The following is a 27,488-nucleotide window of genomic DNA, read 5'->3' on the forward strand; positions in this document are numbered from 1 at the left end:
TTACTTCTTACTAGGAATGTCATCCTTTCTCAACCTTGGCAAGTTGAAGATGGGTGGACTTCAACTCCCAGAATTCCCCAGCCAGCCTTGCTTTAGGCACTGTGCCATGGGTCTCAGCCTTTGAGAACTTGAGGGTGGGGGAGGGGAGAGCGGTCTGGAAGGCCGTTCTGTTGAATAAACTACCATTGCTTGGATATACTGGTCTATGACTGTAATAAAATGGATTGATTGATTGATTGATTGATTGATTGCCATTGGTTGGGTACACATAGGACGTTGTGTGTCATCAGCCATGGGGTTTCAGGCCACCCTCCCTGGGTTCGTGCAGGATGCTAAGCCCAATCTGAACCAGGCAAAGAATTATTTAGCGGGGCCTGACATTCCAGCCAATATGCGTAGGGGTGCTGCTTGACAACGGTTCAGTTCACACCCTTCATGAGGCTAGAAGAGAGTTGGATGCGTTGTGATTTGTGCTGAATTCACCCATGGGTATCCCCAGGGAGAACAAGGGGGAACAAGTGATGCCCTGGGCATCATGACATCATTGGGCAAAGATACCAATAATGGGATGCGCCACCAACACACAGACGTAATCCTTTGCATTGTTTGAGTGATGGTGTAATCACATGGGTGACATCATCATAGCTTGTCCCAGACACCATGAATTAGGCTAAAATGGAGTTGGATTGTTTGTGTGTCAGTGTGCTGGGAGAAACCCAGTCACCACCCTAATATATGTCATGAACCAGGTCTTCCCTGGAAGCCATGGTATGGTCGGGCAATGCATTTTGTCAGAACAAAGCCATTGGGGTTGATTAGCCTCTTCCTCCAGCGATGATGTTGGGGAGGTACAGCTTACCATTAGACTGAGCAAAGAGGAGGCCTTGGCCATCTGTTGAGTGGGTGTCATGAGAAGAGAGGAAAGGTTTATTAAATTATCATTGTGGCAGTTCTGAGCCAGAGAAATGCTGGTGGGATCATCTGTCTCAGGAACCAAAATAGCACGCCTTGAATCCTATGACTAAAGTAGATGGATGGATCTAGACTTCTGCAACACACACCGCTCACCACACTCACAACAGGTGGTAACTTCTGTTGTGGGAGGGCAGATGACGTGGGAGGGAGCCGGGGCAAGAAGCTTTATAAGAAACTTGGATAAATTCATAAGAGGACACGTCTCTTGAGAGCTATCAGTCTTGGAGACTCAACACTGGGGACAGAACACTTCCAAATGCCAGTTTATTTATTTATCATATTTCTGTACTGCTCCCGTGGCTAGTCCCAGCTTCTGCCAACCTAGCAGTTCGAAAACATGCAAATGTAGGCACTGCTTCAGTGGGCAGGTAACGGCGTCCGTTTAGTCATGACCACGGAGGAAGTGTCTATGGACAAACGCCGGCTCTTCGGCTTTGAAACGGAGATGAGCATCGCCCCCTAGAGTCGGACGCGACTGGACTTCATGTCAAGGGAAACCTTTACCTTTACCTTTAGGCTGTAATCTTGGGTATAGTACAGTTCCTTTCTCGCCTCACTTCCAGTAAGAAAGATCAGGCTTCTCTTGCTACTTGTTATTATGGCGTTTGGCTGATTGATAAGCTCTATCTAATATTGTAGGGTAGAGCTTCAGAATTCCCTTGGTCGGTCAATTTTCCAAGCTTTTCCTGGGCGTGCACAGTTCTCTTTGGGGGAAGTGGAGGAAGAGGTCCATACCTATGTATTTGTTCCTCCTAAGGCTCGGTTGCATTTTTGCAACATACAGGATCTCCTTGAAGCTACTAAGTCCTTCTCTTCGTGCTGTTTTTTTTAATTTATTTACTTATTATTAATTTTTCAAGGTAGAATTAAGACACATAATGCAGAATATAAGACCGACAGAATACAAGTCTAAAAAAGAAGCAGGAAAAACTAAAAATGGCGCAGGACTAAATGGAAAAGCGTATCAGACTAGTGGCTTCTGACCTTTTCCCACGCAGGTATGGAAGTACATTAAAGTAAAAGTACATAAAAGTCTCTTACTATTAATTAAACATTTAGTAACATTGTATCTCTAAAATCAAACCATTCAGTCATCGAAACCTAAAATCAAGATGTCATTCTTTTGCGTTACAAGCAAATAGTCCAAGGGCAGCTTCGTGCTGTTTTAGCATACTCGTTCTTGCAGTGTTTCTCAACCGTGGCAACTTTAAGAGGTGTGGACTTCATCTCCCAGAATTCCCCAGCCTGGCTGGGGAATTCTGGGAGATGAAGTCCACACCTCTTAAAGTTGCCACGGTTGAGAAACACCGGGGTAGAGGGTAAAAATCTGATCTTGCTTTGGAAGAAGGGGACTGAGATCCACGAAGGCAGAAATAAATGTGTTGATTTTTAAAGCATCATACGTTTCTTCATTGGAAATGACAAGATTTCTCTTTCTCTCTCTCCTTGTTTTGGGACAGTATTGATTAAGCAGGTTCTGGTTATTAGGTTCCTAATTGCTTTCTGGAGACGTATATGGCATTAATGCATGGGAACACTGAGACCTGCTTTGTTAAGCTCAGAGGTTGTTTTTTTTTAATCCAGCCAAAACCTCTCTTACAAAGTGATAGTTAACACTAAGTAATTGTGGACCTCAGGCTTTGTGGCCTTATGAACCCCCACTCTTTAGATGTTGATCGGCATCAATTCCCTCAATTCAAAATGGGATAGGCGAATCCTGCTGTGTTAGGGTTTCCACCTGTTTTATAGGTCCAGGATGCCTAAGTTAAACTCCTCCCTGATGAGAACTGAGTAACAAGGAAGAATCATTTTGACTCCCTCTGTCCCCAGACCAACCCCAGTCTAATATTTGGTCCCTGCTTATTCTGAAAGTTCGCTTAAATCTTGAGCTGGGCCTTGTCATTATCGCCATTATGGCTTGGGAGGTGGAACTGACCGTGACTGTTTCCCCACTGATGATTTATCGCCCCTTCATAGTGTCGCTCGGCCATCGTTGGAGTGACCTCATGCCTGTCCTCGTTTAGCACAACAATGGTTGGCTGACTCCACAAGACAGATGAAGTCCCCGGTGATCCATGTGCCGTTTTGCAAAAGAGACCCAAGGAGCTTTGCACAGCAACAGCAAAAGGTGGCAGTTAGAATGGCGGAACGTGGATAGAAGCTGGTACATTATGGGAAGAAATTGGGTGGACCCTTGTAAGAAAGGCCAGGAGAAACCTAGAGCATGCTCACTAGCAGGGTCTCTGCTTTTGCTCAAGATGTGGGGAGAACCCCCTTCAGGCTACCATCTCCAGTTGAGTGCCTGGTAATTGGGTGAAAATATCCACAGGTTTGCAAAAAAAATGGAGCCAACTGCAACCTTGAGTGCACCAAGGCTGTTCCGCCTAGATGGGGGGGGCCCAAGTCCATCGGGGATTAAAAAAACGGCCTGAAATAAACTGGCAGGACAAAAATAGCCTGGGTTGTAAGGGCAGAAGAGGAGCTGAATGAAAAATACATTACTATTTTTAAAGCCTGGATCTGGTTGCCAGGGCAACGAGCATCTCTTGAAGCAGATAGCAGAATAATGGCAGAACTTGGGGTGGGGGGACAGTGGGAGGGGACAGAGGTCATTCCCAGCGGGACAAGCTTAATAATTCCCCGACTGCCTCTTGGGAGAAATATTCTCAGTGTTCAATAAACTCAGTGGCCAGCCTTTGGGTGGGGCTGTTCCTTCAGCCTCGAGGCCAATGATTTGACTCAAACTTCTCCAACCTGGCACCCTCCAGATGTGTGGACTGCAGTCAGGCATCAGGGTGTGGCTGTAGTCCCAACAGACTTTGGAGGGCACTGGGTTGGGGAAAGCTGGCTTGCGAATAAACAGCCCCATTTTACAGACAGAAAATATGGGAGTTCTTACTTAGCCCAGCTTTTATATCATGGGGTTATTATTCGGATAAATTGGAGGAAGAAGCTATCGATGCCACCTCGCCTGCTGGAGTGAAGTAGAATATAAATGCAATAAAATCAGTGAATCAATACTGACAATGATGAGTGTAACAGATAATACAATTCTTTCCCTGCAATTTGTAAACATTAAAAAAATACATTTGGTGGAAGGTAATTTTCTTCTTGGTTTTACAGCTCCGTTCTGTGCTGATCGGGGAAAAAATAATTGCAGTAACTTGGGAAAAGCAGCTAAATTTGCCAGATGGTGGTTTATTAACAAGGAGCTGCAAAAAATGAAGGAATCCCACCCTCACCACTCCTTATTACAGGGGTTTGGTTGCTCTTTGAAAAACATTTCATAAATCAGGTTTCTTTGATTTTGTTTTTAAATAATGGTCTTGAGGGGAGAACATTTTAAAGCCAAATTCTTCAAGAAATCCATGGTGGATGTTGGAAAAATCCAGTAGGCTTGCTTTCCTACGTTCTCAGTGTAATTCCATATACAAAAACCACAAGCTGCCTGCAATCCTATTTATTGATTTATGAGATTTACAGTGTGTTTCACACATGCAAAAACACACACACACACACACACACACACAGAGCCCAATCTGATACAACTCTAGGCATCTTACAAAATACAACAATAAAAATAGTGTAAAACCACAGAATAGGGTCTGGAAAATTAAACCATCAGTCAAAAGACCAGACTGAACATTAGCTGGGAGTACCAACTACTTGAAAGCCATTTGCTTTATTTCTGTGTCGGTGAAGACAAGTAAACTGATAAAAATTCCCCAAGGCAAAAATGCCCCAAGTCAGCTTCATGGCCTCCTGCCCTGAACCAATCTAGGATTTTGAATCCTGAATTGTTGCAAGCTTTGAAAGTTTAGCTGCACCTATGTGGGTGAAGGACCAGCTGGTGGATGCAAGACCTACTAATGCATCATTGCTGGAGCTACACTTTCTGTACCAAGATACAAGGCTGGACTTCTCCTTTCTAATTCTAAACCTTTTTATTTGATGACTGTTTCTGCCCTCTGGTGCCACTAGCTAGAACTGCAATCCATAAAGGCGCATCTCCAAGGGCCTCTGAAATAGGAGCATATTTGAGGCTGGTCAGCCCATTAGCACTTGGTGGAGCAGCCATGAAGACCTTGATATCCAAATGCCGTGACGTGTCTGTACCTACAAGGATCAGAATCATGCAGGCCATGGTGTTCCCTGTGACACTCTATGGAAGTGAAAGTTGGACTTTGAAGAAGCAGGATCGGAAGAGTATTGGCGCCTTTGAACTTTGGTGTTGGGGAAGGTTGCTGAGAAGACCGTGGACAGCCAAGAAAACAAACCAATGGATCATTGAACAAATCAACCCAGAGTTCTCACTCGAGGCGCAAATGGCCAGGCTCAAATTATCCTACTTCAGACACATTATGCGAAAACCAGCCTTCTGGAGGTTCTGATGGTAGGAAAGTTGGAAGGAAAGAGGGCAACCAGCTGCAAGGTGAAGGGACTCAGTGGCAGCCGCGATGGGGGCACTGTTGGAAGAGCTGAAGACCAGATTAGGGACAGATGGTCATGGCAAAAATCTATGTGGTCGCTAGGAATCGAAAATGACTTGATGGCACATAATCACTCAATCAGCCCATCAACAACATCTGCACTGGCCCTCTCCCTTTTTAACAGGCAGTCTTAGGATATTAAATGTAGGTCCTTCTGGTTGTGATGCCCAGCGGTGCCTTGCCCCTGAGGCACAGGTCATCTCCAGTACCAGAGGTGGCTGATGATATCCGGGTGAAGCGGGTTTAGAAGCACAGCTTTACAAAGCTCTCTCTCTGCCCAGGGAATCAAGCTGGCCGATGAAACAGAACCAGGGCCTGGGAAATTAATAAGCCCTTTGTGTCTCTTCCTCCTGCCTGCAAATCTCTTGATTCAATTTTGTGGCTCTTTCATTTCCCTTCTCTTCCACCACCATCTGTTACCCTTCACGCAAACCAATCCTGGCATCCTCAGAAGAGGCTCAGGGTAAGCAAAATCTCTTCTACTTATCGGCTAATGGAGATAGCACTTCTGCAAGCCAGAAGAAGCCCTCCTGAGTCACCTCTGGATCGGCTGTCTTGCTAATCTAACTAATTAGACAATGAGCTTAGAAATGGCCTCAAGGGAGAAAATAACTTCCTAATGCCCTTGATTTTGTCTGGGAAAAAAAAATTGCACAACAGAAGCATCGTCCTTTGAAAGAGAATACAGGCAGTCCTCACTTAATGACCATTCATTTAGTGGTTCAGACTTATAACGGTGCTGAAAAAAACAACTTACAACCAGTGCTCACACTTATGACTGTTGCAGCATTCCCCCCACGGTCACATGATCATGATTTGGGCTCTTGGCAACTGGTGCACACTTATGACCATCGCAGCATCCTGTGGTCATGTCACATAATTGCTATTTTAGACCTTTCTGGGAGGCTTCTGGCAAGCAACAGCAACGGGAATCACACAATTTGCTTAACCACATAGTTCGCTTGACGGCTGTGGTGATTCGCTCAACAACCTCCTCAGAAAAGGTCGTAAAATCAGGTTGGATTCACTTGATTGCTTCTCTTAGCAACCAACATTCCAGTCTCAATGGTGGTCGCTAAGCGAGGACTACTGGTATTGCAGAAACAAGTATCCCACTGCAATTTGGTTAAATAAGTCCCTTCCGATTTGCTTCTCCGGTGAAATTAGGAGAGGAGTAAAATGAGGCTGAATGTACACCTTTTTCCCATTTTTGTAATTTTTTTCCCAAAAACATTTATGGTTCATTCTATTCATCGGCTTGGTCCTGCGCTGCATTTGCACTCCTTCCCTTGAGCTAGCAAATGAATCAGGTCTTCCTTTTTTAAATTTTTTTGTGGGTTCTATTTTTAAATTATTCGGCCCTTTTTAACTAAGCGCTCATAACAGGCATCAACGATGCGGCCGGCCCCTTTCCGCCTCCTCTTCCGGACCGCCTTTCCCATCCGTTTCTCTCCGCAAACTAAGCGGCACGCCCCAATCCGAGCCGCGCCTGCGCACAAAGCCCAGCTCGGCAGCTCTCGGGAGCCGCGCGCAGGCGCCCCGCTGCCCTCCCCTCTTCCTCCAAGGCGCCTGCGCGGGAGCGAAGAGGCTCCTGGGAAAGGAGGGGCGGGATGGCGCACGCGCGTAGAGGCTTCGGCCGCTAGCCGAGCGTAAACAAGGCGCCGCGGAAAGGGATGAGGAGGCGGCCGGAGAAGATGGGCCGGGCCGGGCGCCTCCGAGGCTGACCCTCCCGTCCTTCTCGCGCTGCGCCGGCGGGGGACGCGGAACGAGGCCGCCATGAACTTAGCCAGCCAGAGCGGCGAGGCCGGCCCCGGCCAACTGCTCTTCGCCAACTTCAACCAGGACAACACGTAAGGGGGCGTGGCCGGGGGGAGCGCGCACGCGCGTGCTCGCCGCGGGGGGGCGAGAGGCGGGAGCCGAGGTTCGAGGGCAGGTGGGAAGGAGGGGGCGTGGCCACGGGTGCCCTTTTCCCACCTGGCTTCCTCCCGCTGGACCGCCTCCCAGCCGGTTGTGGATTATGGGCCTGGGGCGGGGGGAACGCTGCCCTGAGCCATGCCTGACTCGGGTTTCACACTAGCAGCGCACCCCAGAGTGGTGGGGTGGGGAGGGAAGGGGGCACGCAGAGGCCATCTAGTCCAGCCCTTTGCCCTGGGCAGGAAAGCCCACTGAGCCATCCGGGAGGGGAGGCAGGCCAGCCTCTTCCCGGAAGCCTCCAGAGGTGCAGGACCCACAGTGTCCATAGGGCGACGGTTGTCCAAAGAGGGGTTCATTTTGCGGGGAGGGCTTCAGAAAGGCTGCGGGGGGGGGATGGAAGGTTAACCAAGATGGGGGGGTTGGGGGAGATTTGCCTAGTAGGGGAGACTGGCCTGATACCCTGGCCTCTGTGGGACCGACTTGAAAGGAAATTGGGGCACGGGATTTGTGACTCACTGGACAACGTGCACTTTTTCATTTAGGAAAGCCCTTTAAAACATGGCTCTTAGACCAGGCTTGGAGCCCTGCACTGACATTGGGGTTTTATTCCTGGTTCTTGTTTCCTTTGCTGATATTTTGGGTGGCTGGGTATTGCTGTTTTTTCCTTATCGTTTTAGCATGCTGTACATGGCCTAGAGTTGCTTGAACAGGTAAATTAATGTCAGAAGCCCTTGGTTTGATTTAGAAGAGTCTTAAAGCCAAGGAAGATCAACCTTTCTGCATTGGCAGTTTTGGGTTAGATTTGTTGCTGGTTCAGCTCTGGCCAGGCGACAGGCCTTCTCAGTGGTGGCCCCCATTTTATGCAGTTCTCTTCTCCTGGATGTATGGGTGGCTCCTGCATTACAAGTCAATTAGGATTAGGGCAGACTAAAAATATATCAATAGATATAAACCATATTAGCTTGAGAGTTGATGTCCTATTCTCAACATGAATTAATCTGGACTATTTGGGATTCTTATCCTTAGTTGATAAAAGTTCGTTGAAAATGTCATCCACATCTAGGCTTTTATATTCTTTAACCCAGCCAGGGAGTATGATAATTTAGGAAACGGTTTGATGGAAAAGCTAATCTAGATACTGATAATACGGAATTTGCATCCTGGGGAGATCAGGGTTTCCCTGGAAGAAAAGCTCAGCTAATTGGCATTTAGGAATTGTATACTAATGAGGAAGAGAGCAAAGGACAGATTACAGCATTTGGAGTTTTTTTTTAGATTAGACAGAAGGCAAATAAGAGGAGATGTGATAGAAATGTATGGTGCTGAGCCTGTGGAGGGAGAGAGAAGCATTTTTTCACATGATTAAATTATTGGACCCAAGAGCTGAGGAGAGCAGGCCTGGTAAGTACTTCTTTACAAAACAGATAGTTAAAGTGAAAGATGCTGCTGTCAGATGGGGTGGTAGTCCTTAAATTATGTAGCTTTAAAAGGAGCCGAGACAAATTCAAAGAGGATTGAGCACTCAGTAGTTGCTCATCTTCACGGCCACATTTTACCCCCAGAATTACTGGCACTGTGGCTTAAATACCAGTTTTGGGAAAGCAACAGCGGAAGAGGGCATCACTTTCATTATCTAAGGCAGCACTCATCTTGGGCTGCAGAGGAATTGCCTGTTCAGGGGGACTACCATTAGCAGAAAAGGGAAATGTCATTCTGACGGATCGCTCGGTCGTAATTGGGTTGCAAAGGCACAAGAGTGTACTTAGACCCTTCTGTCTTTGCCGTGATGAAAGAGTAAAGTGCCTTGCGGTTTCTTAAGTCCAGCTGAAAAGGCTCAGGTAATGAATGAATGAGAAACAATGACTAACTTAGCTAGTTAATACTGCTGACTCTTTTCCTCTAGGAAGATTGTGCCCTCTCATGAAACGGATGTTGTAATTTTGGAAAAACCCGCCCCCAAGTTAGGAATATTGAAATAAAGGAGCAGGGGAGGGACGCCAGTTTTTTCCCTTGTATCACAGTCTCCTGTAACACAATTCTCTCGCAACGTAACTGAGAGAAAGGAGGTATAATAACTGAAGTTTCTGCATGTTTTTGCTTGAATCTGAGCAAAACTTATTGCGCTCACTATAAACAGCAGAGGGCTGTGTTGGAAAGCCAGCTCAGATGTTCAGTGTAGTCCTCGACTTACAACCACAGTCGGGACTGGAACTTCTGTCGCTAAGCAAGGCAGTCGTTAAGTGAGTCATGCCCAATTTTACCACCTTTTTTGCCGTGGTGGTTAAGCGAATCACATGGTTGTTAAGCAAATCCAGCTTCCCCCATTGACTTTGCTTGTGAGAAGCTGGCTGGGAAGGTTGCAGATGGCGGTCACATGATCCCAGGATGCTACAGCCATCACAAATACATGCCAGTTGCCAAGGACCTGAATTTTGATCCTGTGATCACAGGGACACGGCAGTGGTTGTAAATGCTAGGGCTGGTCATAAGTCTATTTTTTTCAATACCGTTGTAACTTCGAATGGTCGCTAAACGAATGGTCGTAAGTCAGGGATTACCTGTAGTTCACTTGAGAGAACCACCCTAAGCTGCTTTGGCTGTTCCCGCCTCCCCTTTTTCTTTCTTTACTGCTAAATACGTGGCTACGTGTGTATGTGTTAAGTTTGTGAGGTGGCAAGAGAACACAAAACTGAAATGCTGCAGAGGCCTTGTCTCTTGAATGCAAAGTAGGATTAATGCTCACGTAGAAGGGAAAGAGGTTACTCAGGTACCACTTACGAGCTTTGAAATGCTAGCATGTCAAAGAGGAGCAGGACTGTGATAAGTCAGCCATTGCTAGTTAAGAAAGGATGACCCACAAGGAAGCGAGTAACAGGAAACGATTAAACTTTGCAGCTGAGCGGTATTTAGAGTTGGTTCACCTGTGTGTGTGATGTGCAGAGAAGAATGTACCGTTCACTTCCTTGATCCTCAGTGACTAATTCCAAGCCCAACAGCCCTCTTTCCCCCTCCCCCCAAAATGGAGTTATCAATTTGCATAACTGAGCTGGCGGGTTTAACAATCCTCTGGCGGTGAATGAGATGCTGTTCCTGGTGGATCCGAACACATATCCCTGGAAGGCAGTTTGGGGGCTGGGTTGTTTCGTACAGCCTTCCCTAACCTGTTTTCTCCTGAGGTTTGACTGCAGCTTCCATAATCTCCAGTTCATAGAATCCTAGGGTTGGAAGGGACCTTAGAGGTCTTCTAGTCCAACCCCCCAGGAATCCTCAGACCATCTCAGACAAATGGTTGTCCCACCTTTTCTTGAAAACCTCCAGCAATGGAACACCCACCGCTCCGTGAGGCAAGCTTTTCCACTGCTTAAAAGTTCTCACCGTCAGGAAATTCCTCCTTGTTTCCCGGTTGGATCCAAAACTGAACATTGAATCAAACCAAGATTAAGGGAATTTAAGTGTGGCGTAGTTCCCTCTGGTGTTTGGATTAACAAATGGTAGTGGTGTCCATTTCTCTTCCTCTGTGGGCTGCTATACCTAAAGACTAGACCATCTGGATTTCATCACAAAATTCATTGCTCAGCATGATCGTGCTGGTTAGAGTAGCAAAACCGCAAGAGAGCTGGGTGTCTAAAACATCTTCTTTCACGGCTTGGCCTATGCAATATTTGTCAGCTCTCGTCAGGGTGAGAGCTTGCAGAATAGCATTTGACAGGCCTATAGAAATACTAATAGTACAATGGCTATAATTGTTAGTTGTTTTTTTATAGGCTTGAGTATTAGTTCCTGCCATTTGAAATGGGACTTTTGGATTTTTTTATGGAAATAATTAAATCGCTGCTGTTTGCCATTGGGATACAGTGCATGGCAACACGATTTGCTACAGGTTTTGTCCTCCAGAAGTTTTGAAGTTGTCAAAAGGTTGAGAGAGAGAGAAAAGAAGTTGTTTTTGGGGGGTAATTATTGATGTTTCTGATGAGCTGCTACTTAAGAAAGATGAGATAAAGCAGTGTGCTCTGTCTGTGTGGAGGTAAAATTGTTATTTTTGCCAGAAAGCTTGTGGTTTCCTACACTTTCCTTGCACGCATTTGGAATAAGATAAAAGGTCACAGCACCGCAGTTAGCAAATGTATTTTTGATTTTTCTGCCAGTGTTTACCAACTCAACCCCACAGTCATTTGAAAAATAGCTGTGACCCAGGAAAATGTATGCCACAATAAATCAATTAAACTTTCCAAGAAACATGATGTGCTTTTACAGAATGTCTGTCTGCATGGAAAAATAGAAAAATACTTCTTTATGAACATGCCCACACAAATTATTAGACCCACCTGCCCAAACCTGTATTTGTTAATAACCTGTGGCACATTAGTGGTCTGGAAGTCAAAAAAGGAAATCCAGAAAATAGGGGGTTTTTTTCCTTTTTCTTTTTATATTGTGCAATAGCCCAGCCTTGTTTCATTTCCTTCTTTCTTTAATTTTATTTACAGTACAGTGAAGAGACTATAAAAGATAGGTAAGTAGATAGATGGATGGATGGATAGATAGATATTACCTTATTTAATATAATTATTTAGGAACCTGGAACTGGATGGTAAACAATCATGCCTTTGCTGTGCATCAGTTTAGAAATTAGTGGCAACTGACAAGGCAGTATATGATATATCATTGCTTGGAACTGAAACCCCGAACTTATACTAACGTGAGAACATGTCCTTAACAGTATGCTGGAAGGAGGAATGGCAGAGGGTGGTGAAATTATGACCAGTGGAGCAAACGTAGGTAAAGAAAGTTGTTTTTTCCCCATGACACCAGAATGTAGAGGTATCCCAAGAGATCAGTTTGCAACAGGGTGGGAAAGAGAGCATTCTTGATGCAGTCCATCGTATATTTATGGATCTTGTGATCATTGATGACATTCTAAGGGGTTAGAGCAGGGTTTCTCAACCAGGGTTCCGTGGCACCCTCGGGTTCCATGAGAGGTCACTAAAGGTTCCCTGGGAGATCAGGATTTATTTTAAAAATTATTTCAAATTCGGGCAACTTCACATAAAAGAGGCAAGTTTCATTCTTTATTTTCAGTTTAAGAACACTTTGAATGCATATAGACAGGCCTACCCATGAAATGAGTATAATTATTTCGTAACTTCTGGCCTATCTTTGAGCCTGAATGGGCAGGGGTTCCCTGAGGCCTGAGAAAAATTTCAGGGGTTCTTCCAGGGTCAGAAGGTGGAGAAAGGCTGGGTTAGAGCCCCCCAAAACTGAGAGCCGTTGTCATCTAGTATAGTTAAACGGGCCAAGTATGGATTAGATTGCTGGGGTGCAGAAACAGGAGAAAGGAATGGCATTTAGCCTCAGTGGGAAGCAGGAGTTTGCACTAGTTGCACACCAATCTAAGTGGTTGGTTGTTTTAATCATATCGTTCGATAGGCCATGGGTTCATGCATAATGCCAAGCCATGAGCCACATTTACAAATAATTGTGGGCGAGGTACACACAACCCATGAAGCCAGAGCCTGGCCTCCCACATTTTGCTTTGAAGTGGTGTGTGAACGTAGTCCACCTCTGATCCAACCACACTCCCCGCAGCTTTTCTTTATGTTGTGCTTAACAGGCTTGTTGAGATGATTGATGGTGCTTCCAGGGGTGTCGCAGACTGTCGCCTTGTGCCGTGGATTAGTCTGTCACAAGGTCAGAGAACTACTCCAGCGCACCCTTCCAGTTATCCTGCGTTACAGAAGTACTTTGGTGTGACATGGTTGTTTGCAGCTGTTTGGATAAATATTAGTGTCTTCTGCAGCAGGGACTCCACTGTTTGGTAGGCAAAAACCTTGCTTGCCTTTCTGAGGCTGCTGGCAACAGGAGCAAAGGAACAGGAGGCCCTCTAGCTCATCCACCATCAGAGGTTGCTGGGGTTGCATTTTAGGAGAGGACTTCCTAAGCTCTGTAGTGGACGATGAGAACTAGCTGGATTAAATGATTGAAAACTCTGCTGCACCTAATGCTACTTCCACAGGAGAGGCTGTCTAATGTTTGCACACATCTGTGTTAAACCTAGAGCATCATTCAGTCTTCTTGATCCTGGAGCACTGAGGGTTGCCTGGCTTCAATGTAGAGGTAGTCCTCTTTTAACAACCACTCATTTAGTGACGTTTGGACTTAGGACAATGCTGAAAAAACCAACTTGTGACCTGTCCTCACACTTACAACCATCACAGCATCCCCACGGTCACGTGATCACATTTTGGGTGCTTGGCAACTGGTTTGCATTTATGACCATCACAGCGTCCCATGGTCGCGTGATCGCCATTTTTGATCTTCCCAGCTGGCTTCCAACAAGCAAAATCAATGGGGAACCATGTGATTCACTCAACAACTACGTGGGTCCCTTAATGCCCATAGTGATTTGCCTAATGACCACCTCAAAAAAGGTCGTAAAATTGGATTGGATTCGCTTCATGGCTGCTTTGCTTAGCAACCGAAATTCCAGCCCCAATTGTGGTCATTAAGCGAGGAGTACCTGTAGTCATACCCAGAATTGAAATAAGATCTAGGGCTCCTTGGGGGGAGAGGTTGCGTTTCCATCTTTGCAAACGGCACTGGCATCTTCCTTCTTAAGGCCATGGAAATTGCTAACCTTTCTTCAGGGGCTCCTCATGCAAATGTTCATGTTATTAACATATTCAGCCTGCTCAGTCCTGGAGCTTCCCACATGCTGAATGATCCCAAATAATTAAGCGTTAAGTAAGAGATCTATACGATTATGAAACATCATTTCTCATCCGCGGCTAATTTCAGGCATAACATGAGATTTCAGCGTTGATTATTGCTCGAGAGCAGATTATTACCCTGAGTTTTGGAAAGAAGTGTGGGCAACTCTGACTTGCACCCGCTTGGCATTCCAGCTTTAGATGCAACAACGCAGGGTTCCTCAACCTTGGCAGCTCCAAGCTTTGCTGGCTGGGGAATTCTGGGAGTTGAAGTCCACACAGCTTAGAGTTGCCAAGGTTGAGGAACCTGCAACAGTGTGATAAGGAAGATGTCAGCTCAGCTTCACTTAGCTTGTGTTGTGTTGGTTGCTAGGTATGGAAATGGATGTGCCATGAGAGACAAAAGATTTGCCAGCGATCTGTGTAACTTTGGGAGTTGGAGTAGAGAAGTTGCTTTGGTCCCTTTGCTGCTGTCAGATAAAAGGGAGGCAGGTTTAACGCACACCAGCCAAAGAACCTTTTTCCACCTCATGCCCTCTGCCAAACCAGTTTAAAAATCAGAAGTAGGCTTTGTGGTGGCACTTTGCAGCAATCCTCTCAAATCCTTTTGTCTTCCCATCTCCCTGAGGATTTGACTGCGCATTATAGTAACTGCCTAAAGCAGTCGCTGTGATGACTGCTTACTCAGCTTGCCATTCAATTCGGTTCATACGTGGTTAAAGTAGAAATCTCTTTAATGAAGTGTAGTGTGCAGTACAGCGAAAAAGTTGCGAATGGAAGTTCCCGTGCTTTTCCCCAATTAAACAGCCCAGTGAACTCAGCTCCCTCCCTTTTCTTCGGTATGCAGGCCCCCTTTCGAGCCAGTTTGTTCAGTTCTGCGCAGATGTCTCCGACGGCCCGGCCACTTGACCTTGGATGCCAGAGATAGCCCAAACAAGATGCTTTCACACTCCTGACATGTCCCCCTCCCCTTTCCACTGACTCACAAGTCCCGATACGTGTGGACCTCGTTCATGCGTGCGAGTCTGATCAGATGTTCTGGGAACATTTGATCCAGGAGCATGACAGTTGCTCCCATGGCCTGACTTCCTTCCCCTACCCACCACTTGTGCATGTGAATGTGATGGTCATGACAGGGTGCATGAATTTCCTTACATCCCACGAGAATAGAATTGTGCAATTGCAAAGATTTTCCTTTGGGTTGTATTTGCGCTCAGCGTGAAGGACTTCAATGTGGGACGGCTACTTATTCTCCCCTTAAGCTCAGTGACCTTCAATTTCAAATCTAGATCACCAGCCCAGGGAAAAACTATATTCTGTTAGCTATGTCTGAGGCATTTTTAAAACTTTATTTGCACAGCTTGGCTTGAAAAATTTGAGAGCTGTTTCAGCAAAAGATTACTTGGTGGGGGACTGAGAAGGAACATCCTGGTAGAGTGAGTGAACCTTCTGATTGGAAAGGACAGTCAAAGCCAGCATTTTGCAACCACAATATGTTTTCTCCTCCTGACAAGTGTAGACTTAATTATTTATGATCATATCTCTCAGCGGTTGGTAATTGGACTCTGGTGCCATTTGGAAGAGTAATAGAGGGTGACTAACTTTGTGTGTGTGTGTACGTGTCTTTCATTGAGAAACAGGAAAGGGATATTTCTACACAGTGGCCTTCAAAATGGGAGCAGGATGGGCAGGGTTCTTATTTTCTTTGATGGTTCTAGGTCCTTTTTTTGGTGATGGAATCTAGGTGGGCACTGTGATAGCCATGATGGCTCAGTGTCTAAATAAGAGGGTAGGCGTCAAGAAAATGGGCAAGATGTAGCTGGAGCATCATGATTCCTACTCCTTCTAAAGGAACATTATCATAAGAACTAAAGAACGTAAGAACCGAAGAACTGATCCTACTGGATCGGACCCCTGGCCCTTCTAGTCCAGCAGTCTTTTCTCACAGTGGCCAGCCAACTGCACAAGGAAGCTTGCAAGTGTCCCAGCTGATGGCTTTCAGAGACAGTCACCCTGCCATTAAGGCTTGCTTGCTCATTCATTCATTCATTCATTCATTCAAACTTCTATCACCGCCCATCTCCCCCAAGAAAGGGGGACTCTGGGTGGTTAATAGCCATTAATCCCCATGACTTCCATCAATTAGTCCAACCCTTTTTTGAAGCCAGTGAGGCTGGTAGCCAGCAGCACATTTCGTGATAGCAAATGCCAAATGTGGGTGCAGCACCTGTTGGTTAACTTCCCGCTCTCTTCTTTGACTGCTTACGTTATGAGAACTGTTTGATCTTACTATTAAAAAAAAAGTCTGACAAAAACTCTTGGCTATGTTTTGTGACCTCCAGTGTGCCAGAAAAGGGAGCCTTGACTGTGGTTGAATTGCATTTTTCCCCTCAGAGGGCAATAAAATCATAACATTCTGCTGAATATTTCTTACTGATGGATGACAGGATTATCTTTAACTCACCTTGCTATCCAAAACGGAGCCTCTTTTTCTTCTTCTTTTTTTTTTCAATAAATCTCACATATTGTGAGTTTTGCTTGCTTTAGTGTCTGTTACAGTTGATAGTGACTTATAAATAATGGGCAGTATAAACCCTATAAATAATCTTGAAACAACTAGATTAAAATACTGACTTCCCCTTTGGGGAACATTACAGCAAACTGTTTTAGTTTTCTGCTCAAGTTGTATTTTCTAAGAGAAAATGAATTGCCATGTGATTCGTGTTCATGCTGAGATACAAATGAGTTTTTATAATCAATAGCCATCTCCCTCTTGAGGATAGCCAGCCTTAGCAATAAACCGGGAGAAAATATTCCCTGTCTCTCCTTCCCTGGCCTTCTCAAACAGAGGAATTTTGCCTGGAGCCAGGACTGCAGAGTGTAGGCAAAATATTATCTTCTTGATGTAAGCAAATTGCACCGTGATCAACCCAGTACAAGTAGTGTTGTTCTATTTTGAACTGCCACTGCTTGCAACGTGCTCTGTTTGTTGATCTGTAGCTGCTAACTGGGTTTCACAAATGGAGGGCATGGGGTGCCTCAGGACAAGCCCTGGAGTTGAGCATGCTTTGTAAAAAAAAACGAGTGTGGGCGCTTGGGTCATGCTCATGTCAAACTGGGAGCTTGGTCCATCCCCTGTCCTTGTCTGACCTCGTGTTTACTTTGCAGATCCTTAGCTGTTGGCAACAAGTCGGGCTACAAATTCTTCTCCCTTTCTTCTGTGGATAAGCTGGAGCAGATCTATGAATGCAGTAAGTGTCCTTTTGGGTTCTTTTCTCCTTCTTGGTCGTTTTTGTCTCACTTTTCCTAAATTACTGCAGCCGACTAGGGCAGTGTTTCTCAGCCACCTCAACCTTAAGATGCGTGGACTTCAAGTCCCAGAATTCCCCAGCCAGCACACCGGCTGAGGAATCTTGGGAGTTGGAGTCCACACATCTTAAAATCGCTGGGCTTGGGAAACACTGGATTAGGAGTATGTGGGTCGGCTCCAAAAATATAATCCATTTGAAGCATTTGATCTGGCCATTCCACTTTCTGACTGGATGGGAAAGGTGGTTCAGTTTAGAGATTTGGTCTGACTCCAAATCAGTGTTCTGAAGAGCAGCTCTGTATGGCCTTATTGCAGACCGTTTCCGGAAAAGCTTTATCCGCTTGTTCTGTGTAGGTATCTGAGAACGACAAAGAGCTTTTGCCATGAGGGAAAACGGCTGGGGTTCACGCAGTGGCCTGTCTTCAGTAAAAGCCACACTGCAGGGCCCAGATGTCGTGCGCCTCCTGTTTTGATTGCCAGGGAAGGCCCCGTTTTAGTAACTTAGAGAAAAACGAGTTATTGATTCCCAAGTTCTCCCGGGTGCATCTGACAAGAAAAGTAGAGACCAATTTCCCCAGTCCTGAATACCATCTCAGGTCACACATGTGATCTTCCGTTAGCAGTCAAAACAAGCTTCGTAACATCAGCATCTCACAGTGCACCTTTTACAGAAAACTGGCTGCTGCGTGGATACAGCCCATTTTCTCTCCTGGCAGAGGCTCTTTGCCATTTGCCAATACCAATGTGGCTGCTAGGAGTGGGTGTTGATTCACACTTGCCTCCTTTACACCGCAAACGTTCAAGGAAAGCTCCCTGTTTTGCACCCTGGCTGTGTTCGTACTGCACCCCTGACGAAGGACTTCAGGACCTCACGCCTGCCCTTTCACAGCATGCTAGCCTTGGTTAGTGTTAGCCTTGGTTCGTTTTTTTCTGGCTTGCTGAGTCGTATGAACCCAGGCTCTTTGGCTAGTTTATGGTCCCTTCTAATGGGCTGCTGCAGAAAGCGAGTTTGTTTGCTTGTCCATTCATTCATTCATTCTTCAAATTTCGTCACCACCCATCTCACCTGAGCATGACTCTGGGTGGTTCACAGTAAGACTAAAATAAATACAGGTTAAAATACAATAAAAACAGTAATCTTAAATAACCACATAAATATCAATATCAGTATAAAATCCAAGATGGGGATGTTAAAAAGTTCTTAATTAGATTCATGTAATCCATGGGGGCATCTTCAAGGTGCTAACCACCCCCAGGATTGATTGATTGATTGATTGATGTAATCCAGGAAACAGCTGAAGGGTCTTGTGTGAAGGCCCTTCTGGTTTCTCCTTGGACAGCAGGATTACCCCTGCAGGAAATAGTAATTTCAGGCAATGTGGAAGCATTTATATCCAGGAAATAAGGTTGTATCGCCGGCTATAGCACTGCATGTCTGTTATGCGTACCGCTTTGAGGGAAGGCAAATTTGTCACTGGGCATGGATAAAAAATGTGCTGGTGCCCTTGCTTATGGCTCACAGAAGGGTGAATGGAGCAGATTTTTCCTTGCTGTATTGGCAAGCAGGCAGTTACTGAGGTTTTGAGGAGCACTCTAGTTCAGATATTGATTTTATTGTATTTATTTCTTTGTCATATTTCTTTGCCGCCCACCTCGTATTACGACTCTTTGGGATATCCAATATGGGGAACTCTTCTGCTAAATCACAGCAGTTCCACGTGGCCTCGGGCCACGCACCCCTCTCGTGAAGCACACGCCTTGCCTCAGGTTTTCTGAACGTCTCCTAATAGCCCAGAGAGCAGAATGATGTCTCTTGGTTTGATGGGCTCATGAATCAGAACCTCTAAAGATATTAACTTCCTGGCAGTTTTCCTAGTTGGCCAACGCAGGCTGCGGTGCCACTTGAAACGTTAGATTTATATTAATAGCTCTGGCCAGGAAGTCTCAGTAGCTGCCTGAAATGTGTTTAGCGGCACAAATTTTTAGTTGCTTTTTATTTACAGCCCTCAAAGCTCCAGCAAGTGGAGGACTAACCCCTCTTGTTCTTTCGCCTTCACCCACTTAACAGCTTTGTTCTTCTCACTGAAATATGGCAGGCTATTTATAGCCAGCTGTGCTAGGAAATGGCATCCTATCGATCCACAAGGGAGAACCAGTTTCTGGCTGGCGGTAGCTTAATTGACTGCCTCCGTGTTCTGGTTCAGTTTGAGATGGTCTCCCACTTAGACCCACGTACCCGTGCCCTAGTTTTCAAAATAAAGTAAGCGGGGCTGACGGTGCCCGGTGTTCTAGACAGACAACCTTCCAGAGACATCCTAGACAGCTTCCTTGGAAGTGAGTCTCTCAGGATTCCCATACCAATTATTTTCGGTGTTACACGCTAGGACCTTGGTTGCAAGCATTACAAGTTTGTCCATGCTTTCCAAACATCCTCCCTTCAGGGAATTCTTGTTCTGCTGGGACTTCTGCTGGGACTCTTGTGTGGAGCAGAACATTCAGAAGGACGTAGGGTGTGAGATCCTGGGCCGCTCCATTTGTGAACCGATAATCACACCTAATCCATCAGCTCTTACTAGAATCATCCATTTACATCGGGTTTCAAGTCGCGTTGTTGAGTTGATCAGTTCGGGGAAGTTAGTTTGTGGGGAGGGGGGGAGCATTTTTCTGCCTTCACAAATAGCTGTTGCTTTGTCAGATTGATTTGGAAGCCTCTGATTTAACAGTTCAGCCCCCATCCCATCCCTGAAGTCAGTTCAGTTTGCAGATTTGATTCCAGATCTTGTCTCCGCACTTCTCTAGCACCTAAAAGCAATGGGCAGCCCTTCTTTTTTGCAAGGAAACCCTTACCAATTCTCTTGCTGCAGAACTCATTGGAAGCCTCCAGAGAACCTTCACCACCACCACCAAAGCCTCCTCAGGAGATTATTCCAAGAACCACTGGCCTCTTATGAGTTATTGAGGAAACAAAATGATGGGAGGATGGTTCTTAACTAGTTCAGGTTTCAGGGTACTGGAAGGAATAGTTTAGATTTATGGTGATAGACTGAGGTTTGCAGTGGAAGAATGTTCAACCCTCAGGCCAGCCCTGAAAGAATTGCTGGGTCTTCTGGTAGTCCTGAATTAGAAACTAAATCTGATCTGCCTTTGAGGTCTCCCCTCTCCTGCACCTGCAGTTAACACGGTTGGCTCTTCTGTTTCTTTTTCGTGCCCCCCTGCTCCCTTTCCACGGTCACCCCACAGCTGACACAGAAGACGTATGCATTGTGGAACGGCTCTTTTCCAGCAGCTTGGTCGCCATTGTGAGCCTCAGAGCACCCCGCAAGCTGAAAGTCTGCCACTTCAAGAAAGGGACCGAGATCTGCAACTACAGCTATTCTAACACCATCTTGGCTGTCAAGCTGAACAGGCAGGTGAGTGGGGGGTGCTTTCAGGTGGTCTCCTGTTGGTGTTTTTTCTATGTGCTTCTCCCTCTTCTTTTTTTTTTACTTCCCTCCCCCAGAGATTGATCGTATGCCTAGAAGAGTCTCTGTACATACATAATATACGGGATATGAAGGTGCTGCACACCATCAGGGAGACACCACCCAACCCTGCGGGTAACAATTCTCCTTACTCTCCTTAATCCTCCTCTGATTTTGCTGATTTCCGCTTCCCATTTTAGCTAGCTACGTCCAAAACAATGAGGTGGGCTTGTTCATCTGCAGGGATGTCAGCTGAGTTTATCTGATGTTTCTGACATCATCTGGACTTGGAATTCGTGATGCACACACAGCCATTGACTGTCTTGGCTCCTGAGGCCCAAAAGAAGGGCTGATCTGATTGATTGATTGATTGATTTGTCAATTTTCATCACCACCCATCTCCCTCAAAAGAGGGACTCTCAGATTTAGACAGCTTCCTTCCATGTTTGCTTGGCACTGCATTCAAACTAGGGCCTCGTCCTGGTTTTCCGAAGCCAAGCATCATGAGTACGGATGGTGAGCAGGAGGGGGCTCCTACCCAGGGGGAAAAACGCATGCGTAGTTTAGAAGCTTCGAATCTCCATTCGAAGAAACTCAGAGCAGACCCGCCTTGATTTCTGGGTTTTATCCGTGAAGGTTTTCCCACGGCTTTTCAGCTTAGCAGGATTTTCTGTCTAGCAGAGTAGAACAATAAACACTAGAGACACGAGCTACTGTCCCAGCGTGGTTCTTCGCTCCAAGATAGGACACCAAGAGCCAGGTCTAGATAGCGTTGCCTCTTTACTGCAAGCATTTGAAACTGGAATTAGGGAGCTGATATTACTCGAATTACTTGTGTTCTACCCGGGTCTCTCTGCCTGTTTAAACCGAGGCTGTGTTGGTCTCCTCTTCCAAGGGAATGTTTATCTGAGCTCCCCCTCAGCATGTTCCATCAGGACAGGGACGTTTTTCTAACAGGACTTGTAAAAGCTCTGATAGAGCAATGAATAGAAGACTGCGTGGTTACCCGAATCTTCTCTGTTGCCTGAAAAAAATAATCCCAGGGGGTTTTGAAAATACTAACCTTCTAACTAACATTGATTCTTTCATGACGGTTTTGGAAATGAAGGTGTCCAACAAGGCCCTTCCCTCCCTATTTTCTTAGGCTTGTGTGCACTGGCCATCAACAACGATAACTGTTACCTGGCCTACCCAGGGAGTGCGACCATTGGGGAGGTGCAAGTCTTTGACACCATCAACCTGGTAAGACCCTGCACGCTTCCGCTGTGCCCTGACTTGGAAAATGGTTTTGGGGGGTGGGAGGGCAGGAACAGCTGCCCCACGCTAAGGCCTCGCATTCCATTCTCTGGCGTCTCCGCAGAGAGCTACGAACATGATCCCCGCTCACGACAGTCCCTTGGCCGCCCTGGCTTTCGACGCAAGTGGTACAAAACTAGCCACCGCCTCAGAAAAGGTGAGTTTCACATTCTGCGGCATCTCTCTGGAAGAAACTGAAAAGCCCTTTTTCTTTAGCCATTTGAGAGCTTCTGTAAGATTTAAAGAGTGCCACCGCTCACGTTAGACAAAAAATGCAAGTACGGGTAGTCCTCGACTTATGGCCATTCTGACGGTCTGAAGTTACAATGTCCTTGGAAAGGGTGCCTCGTGGCCTGTAAAGCGCTTCTGAGCTTCGCAAATCGTCACACCACCACCCTGTGGTCACATAACGGTATTTCAGGCACTTGGCAACCAGTTTGCATTTACGACCGGTTGCAGTGTCATGTGATTGTGTTTTGTGACATTTTTTGCCATTTTCCAGCAAAAAACATCCCTTGGGGAAGCTGGATTTGCTTAATGACTACAGAGATTTGGTTAATGACCTGTGATTCACTTCACGACTGCTGTAAAAATGGCCGTAAAATCAGGTCTGGTCATGTGGTATCTCGACTTATGACCACAATGACTTATGATGGAAATTCTGGTCCCGATTGTGGTCGTAAGTCGAGGACTACCTGTAATCGTCATGCCATTCTGCTCTAAAGAATTCCAGAACTCACAGGGTTTGGGGATGTGGTGTTTTTGCGTGGTCCAGCGGGAAGAGCATATTCAGTTCCAGATGCCTTTGTAGGCATGATGACAGGTTCTGGAACTGGGAACTTGAGGGGAGGTGTGAAAAAGACTTCTAAGATACACAATTATGTGGGTAGAATAAGACACTTTCCTTTCGTTCTTGGAATGCTGGAACTTGAGTTTATCCAGAGAGACTGAGCTGGAACAGGCAGGCAGAGAAAACAAGAAGTCGCTTTCAGGAGAGGAGATGGTAGTTCTAAACGGCGGACCTCTTTCCCCAACAGGGTACGGTGATTCGGGTATTTTCCATTCCAGAGGGGCAGAAGCTCTTCGAATTCCGGAGGGGCATGAAGAGGTGATGACGTGCGCTTGCAGTCCGAAGATGGTCCCGGTGGGAGATTTAAGGCTGCATGAACGGTTCTGTCTCAGACCATTTCAGCCCCAAAACAGGGCCTTCCTTCCACCCCAGAGGACTTCCGACCTCATTCTGGGACAGGTTGTTCTAAGGGGGTCCCATTCGTCCTGTTCACGGTCCGTTTCAATGTCGCACCGTGGCCCAACCGCTCCGATCGGCCCATTGGGGTTGGAATGTTCCATGAGGGAACCTTCTGCAGACCCTTAACCTGCAGGCTCCTGTCGGATGAATAGTCTTGAGGCTCCCCAAGGCAGCGATTACAATAGGGACGCTTAAGACGGTGTGGCCCATGGCAGTTGGAGCCCCAGCCAATCTGGAAGGCAGGGGATTGTCTTCCTCCTTAGCCTAATCTGTGAGTTCCTGCTGGAACAGGAGGGTGGTTCTTCCTCCTTTCTCTCAAAAGCATTTTCTTCTTGCCCAGTGAGAGGAGACTTTTACTGGGTTTCTGATTATGCTGGTGGGTTCCCTTTCTTCCCTCCAGAGCCTTTGCCAGCATCTTACGGCCTCTCTGGGCTAGGCAAGGGGGTGGATCCCAGCTTAAGAGGCCGTGAACACCGAGGACCTGCGTGCAACGGAGCACGGCCTCTTCTTCACCCCAGCTCACTCACGGTCTGTTTTCTTCCCTCCCTCCCTCCAGGTGTGTCAGCATCTCTTCCTTGGCCTTTAGCATGGATGGCATGTTCCTGTCTGCTTCCAGTAACACAGAGACCGTGCATATTTTCAAACTGGAGACTGTGAAAGAGAAGTAAGGAGGGCAGGGCAATTTGGTTAAAAATGGGGTGATTGGGGGGAAGGCTTTGGGACTGGCTGGCCTCAGCAGCAGCAGTAACCTGCCAGGTCTCTTACAAGAGGTAGAAAATTTGGGGGGCAGTGGGGTGATGCTTGGGTCCTGTGCTCCCCGTCCCTGCATTTTTCGGGATCAGATTGTGGCTTCCTGCAGTGACACAAAAGATGGGTAGTCCTCATTTAGTGTGTGTGTAAAAATCTTTGAAAAGAAGAGACATCCCCAGCTTCTTGAAGAGGACAGTCCTGTTTATGGAAACTCAGGAACAGTTTTGAAGGCCCTCTTTCTTCCCTCCTTCCCCACTTCCAGACCTCAAGAGGAACCCACAACCTGGACGGGATATTTTGTGGAGACCATTCGGACTTTCCCAAACTACCTTCCTGCCCAGGTGACCGAAATGTTCAACCAAGGCCGAGCCTTTGCGACTGTCCGCCTCCCCTTCTGCGGGCACAGAAACATCTGCACATTGGCCACGTGAGTAGCGGCGTGGGACGAGAGCTCTTCAGCTACGAACCCCTCCTCAGCGGAGCAGGAGGCTTATGATGCACCTCAGTGGTTCCTGTTTTGGAATTGTGCTGCGTCGGTCATAGTTAAATGGGGTAGCCTTCCAAACAGAGCTTTGAGGCTCCTCCTGCATCTGGTGCTATTGTGAGGCTTAAAAAAGGTTGCTCTGCAGATCCCCTCTACATACAGATTTAAAAGAACCTGGAGACAACTTACAGCCTTGCTAGTAAGCTTCTGAGAGGCATCATTCTGGTGCAATATTGAAAAAAGCACTAGGCTAAAAGATGCTTGATGGTTGATCTTTTGTGGTTCTCTATGTTGCAGTGGTGGTGTTGGCCCAGTGGAATGAATAGCTGGGATGAGGGGACAAGACTGTTTTTAAAATCCCACGCTTCAGGGCTTGTGAAAAGACAGGCCTTGCCTTTAAACCTGACAGACCTTTGATTCCTTGCAGAATTCAGAAAATTCCCCGACTGTTGGTAGCAGCTGCCGATGGGTACCTCTATATGTACAATTTGGACCCGCAGGAAGGGGGTGAATGCACACTGATGAAACAGCACAAGTGAGTCCTCTCCCTCACTGTCTCTTCCCCCTTTGCATGGAACTCTTCTCTGGGGGTTTTGCATCGGCCCAGAACATACGATATGGGCTTCCAGGAGTGAAAGGTGAGGGGGCGCAGGGCTTGCAACACATGCCTGTTGAATTGATTTTCACTAAGAGTGAGGAGTCAGATCTGAGCATGTGTTTTCTTGAAGTGTTCAGTCATGTCTGAAAACCGGTATACCAAAAAACAATAATTAAAATGGGGCTCTGTTGGGGGAGGGGTCTTTTGGGTCTGAAATAAAGCTGGTTCCTGCAAGTATCACTGAGTTTTCCTGCTGAACAGCTGGCAGTGCTGTTGATGCAACCATGATGTGCTTTCCCATCATTGTCTATTCCCGTAGGTTGGATGGCAGCATGGAGCCAGCCAACGAAATCCTAGAATCCGCCTCCCATGACAGGCCATTAGTAGCACAGACTTACAGTGCCGCTGTGACTAAAGGCGCTGCTTATCTGCCTTCTTCACCTACCAGACACGGTAAGAACCAAGCCCAGGAGGCCTTCCAGTCATGCCACTGGAGACGTTTGCAGGAATCACTGTTAGGCAGACTCCATCCATATAACTTAATGGGCCCCTTGGGTGAGTGGCACATACTTTCACTGCCACCTTGTCAGTTAACATTAAAAGGGAAGCAGTGACTACATCAACATTGCCTTGGCAACACAATAGACAACGGGATCCCATTGGTTCTCTTTCTACCTCTTGTCTGTTTCTGGTCCGATGGTCACAGTCAGGGACTCGAGAGATTGCCGGTCCTGCCCTTTGGTGGAAGGCCGTCCTTGATACCTTCTCTTCATCTGCTTCCCTTGTTCAGAGAGTCCTAGCCAAGGGGTAGGACCTCCAACAATGATTTAAGGAGGAGTTTTTGTCATGGGTACTGATGGTGAGCAGGAGGAGGCCCTTATCCAGGGGGGAAAACGCATGCGTAGTTTAGAAGCTTTGAATCTCCCTTCGAAGAAACTCAGAGCAGACCCACCCTGATTTCTGGGTTTATATGTGCGGGTTTTCCCACAGTCTTTCAGTTTAGCAGGATTTTCTGTCTAGAAGACTAGAACAATAAACACTTAGAGACACAAGCTACTGTCCCAGTGTGGTTTTTTGCTCCAAGATAGGACAGTTTTCCCCATCAGGGCTGCAAAACACATCCCTAGGGACTCAAGAGATCTTGGGGTATGGGTCCTTCTAGAGCTGATCTGAGATGGCTGCATTTTTCTTCTGAACGGTATCCCTTTTTTGTATTCCTTCAGTCTACAACGAGGATCTGGGGGCAGTCGGTGGCGTTTGCCTGGAAGATGACATCAGCGCTCTGCGACTAGACGAGGACAGCGAACACCCTCCGATGATCCTTCAGACTGATTGAACTTCAACCTGTGAACTTCACTCCTGAAGCTGAGAACACTGGCCTGCTACTTCTGGAAGACTTGGATCAACGCTGCTGTGGACTTTGGCCTGCACCAAGTGTGATAATTGAAGAAGACAGACTCTCTAAATTAGTTTCAAAGCAGAACATACATACACACCTGCACGCACGCACGCACGCACACACACACCATTACAGCTGTAGTGCCGATTCCATGCCACGTGGGGTGGGAACATATCTGGATTTCACTTTGGTGGCTTTTACATCCCGCTCTTTCAGCCATCAGAAAATAACCCGTATATTTTTTGTTGTTGTTGCCAAAACCGGCTATTTATTCAGCACCTTCTAGCTTTGCATGCCTTCTTGTGCCAAGCGAATGTAGGCGAGCAGATTAATTTTGTAACAGGTTTTTCTAAAGAAACGAATTTGTGAACCTCACACTGGGCATTGGAGAGGGGAAAGACGAGCAGCGATGTTGGGTTCAGATGCTTTCGCTGCTTCTACCTGGACAAAAAAAAAATCCAAGTGGCTTTTGTTGCACGGCTTACAGGCCTGCCTGGTGAATTTGACACACTACTTTTACTAAAGATCAGGTGTTCCTCTTGGGGTCTTTCCCACCTCTCCTTCATGATCCATTTCCCCTGCTTCTTTTCTCTGGTTTGTATCATTTTGCTTTCTCCTCAGCTCCTCAGACCATTTTTGGTAATTAAAACTCCTCCTGATTCTGCCTTGTATGTGGGATTGTGGTATTTTTCTCTTCTAAAATGGCGAGAGACCTTGTTTTCCAAGCCACCTCAGCCCTAAAGATAAGGCTTTGAGCTCAAAGGAGAGATAAGGGAGAGAAGCCTTGGTCTGTCTTTTGGGGCCATCTTTAGAAGCTGTGTAAAGCCAGGAATCCTGGCTTAATAGACCACAGTATGT

At 46.5% G+C, this 27,488-nt stretch overlaps 1 protein-coding gene across 1 annotated transcript; it reads left to right on the forward strand.

The window, feature by feature from the left end:
• Positions 1 to 7,049: 7,049 nt before the first annotated feature.
• WIPI2 (WD repeat domain, phosphoinositide interacting 2) lies at positions 7,050 to 27,301 on the forward strand. Its single transcript, XM_063314613.1, has 12 exons — positions 7,050 to 7,315; positions 17,252 to 17,334; positions 20,634 to 20,803; positions 20,893 to 20,989; positions 21,999 to 22,096; positions 22,215 to 22,307; positions 23,188 to 23,258; positions 23,956 to 24,063; positions 24,412 to 24,576; positions 25,061 to 25,168; positions 25,551 to 25,684; positions 26,455 to 27,301. The coding sequence occupies exons 1-12, from the start codon at positions 7,242 to 7,244 to the stop codon at positions 26,565 to 26,567; spliced, it is 1,314 nt and encodes a 437-aa protein (XP_063170683.1). The 5' UTR covers positions 7,050 to 7,241; the 3' UTR covers positions 26,568 to 27,301.
• The last annotated feature ends 187 nt before the right edge of the window (positions 27,302 to 27,488 follow it).

This window comes from Candoia aspera, chromosome 14 (assembly GCF_035149785.1).
Source record: "Candoia aspera isolate rCanAsp1 chromosome 14, rCanAsp1.hap2, whole genome shotgun sequence".
Taxonomy (NCBI): domain Eukaryota; kingdom Metazoa; phylum Chordata; class Lepidosauria; order Squamata; family Boidae; genus Candoia; species Candoia aspera.

Bases quoted from the DNA above. Each gene is read 5' to 3' on its own strand.
- WIPI2 (XM_063314613.1), top strand. From the start codon at position 7,242: ATGAACTTAGCCAGCCAGAGCGGCGAGGCCGGCCCCGGCCAACTGCTC. The intron at 20,804-20,892 runs GTGAGTGGGGGG...TCCCTCCCCCAG, and splicing joins CTGTCAAGCTGAACAGGCAG to AGATTGATCGTATGCCTAGA. The intron at 23,259-23,955 runs GTGATGACGTGC...CCCTCCCTCCAG, and splicing joins TTCCGGAGGGGCATGAAGAG to GTGTGTCAGCATCTCTTCCT.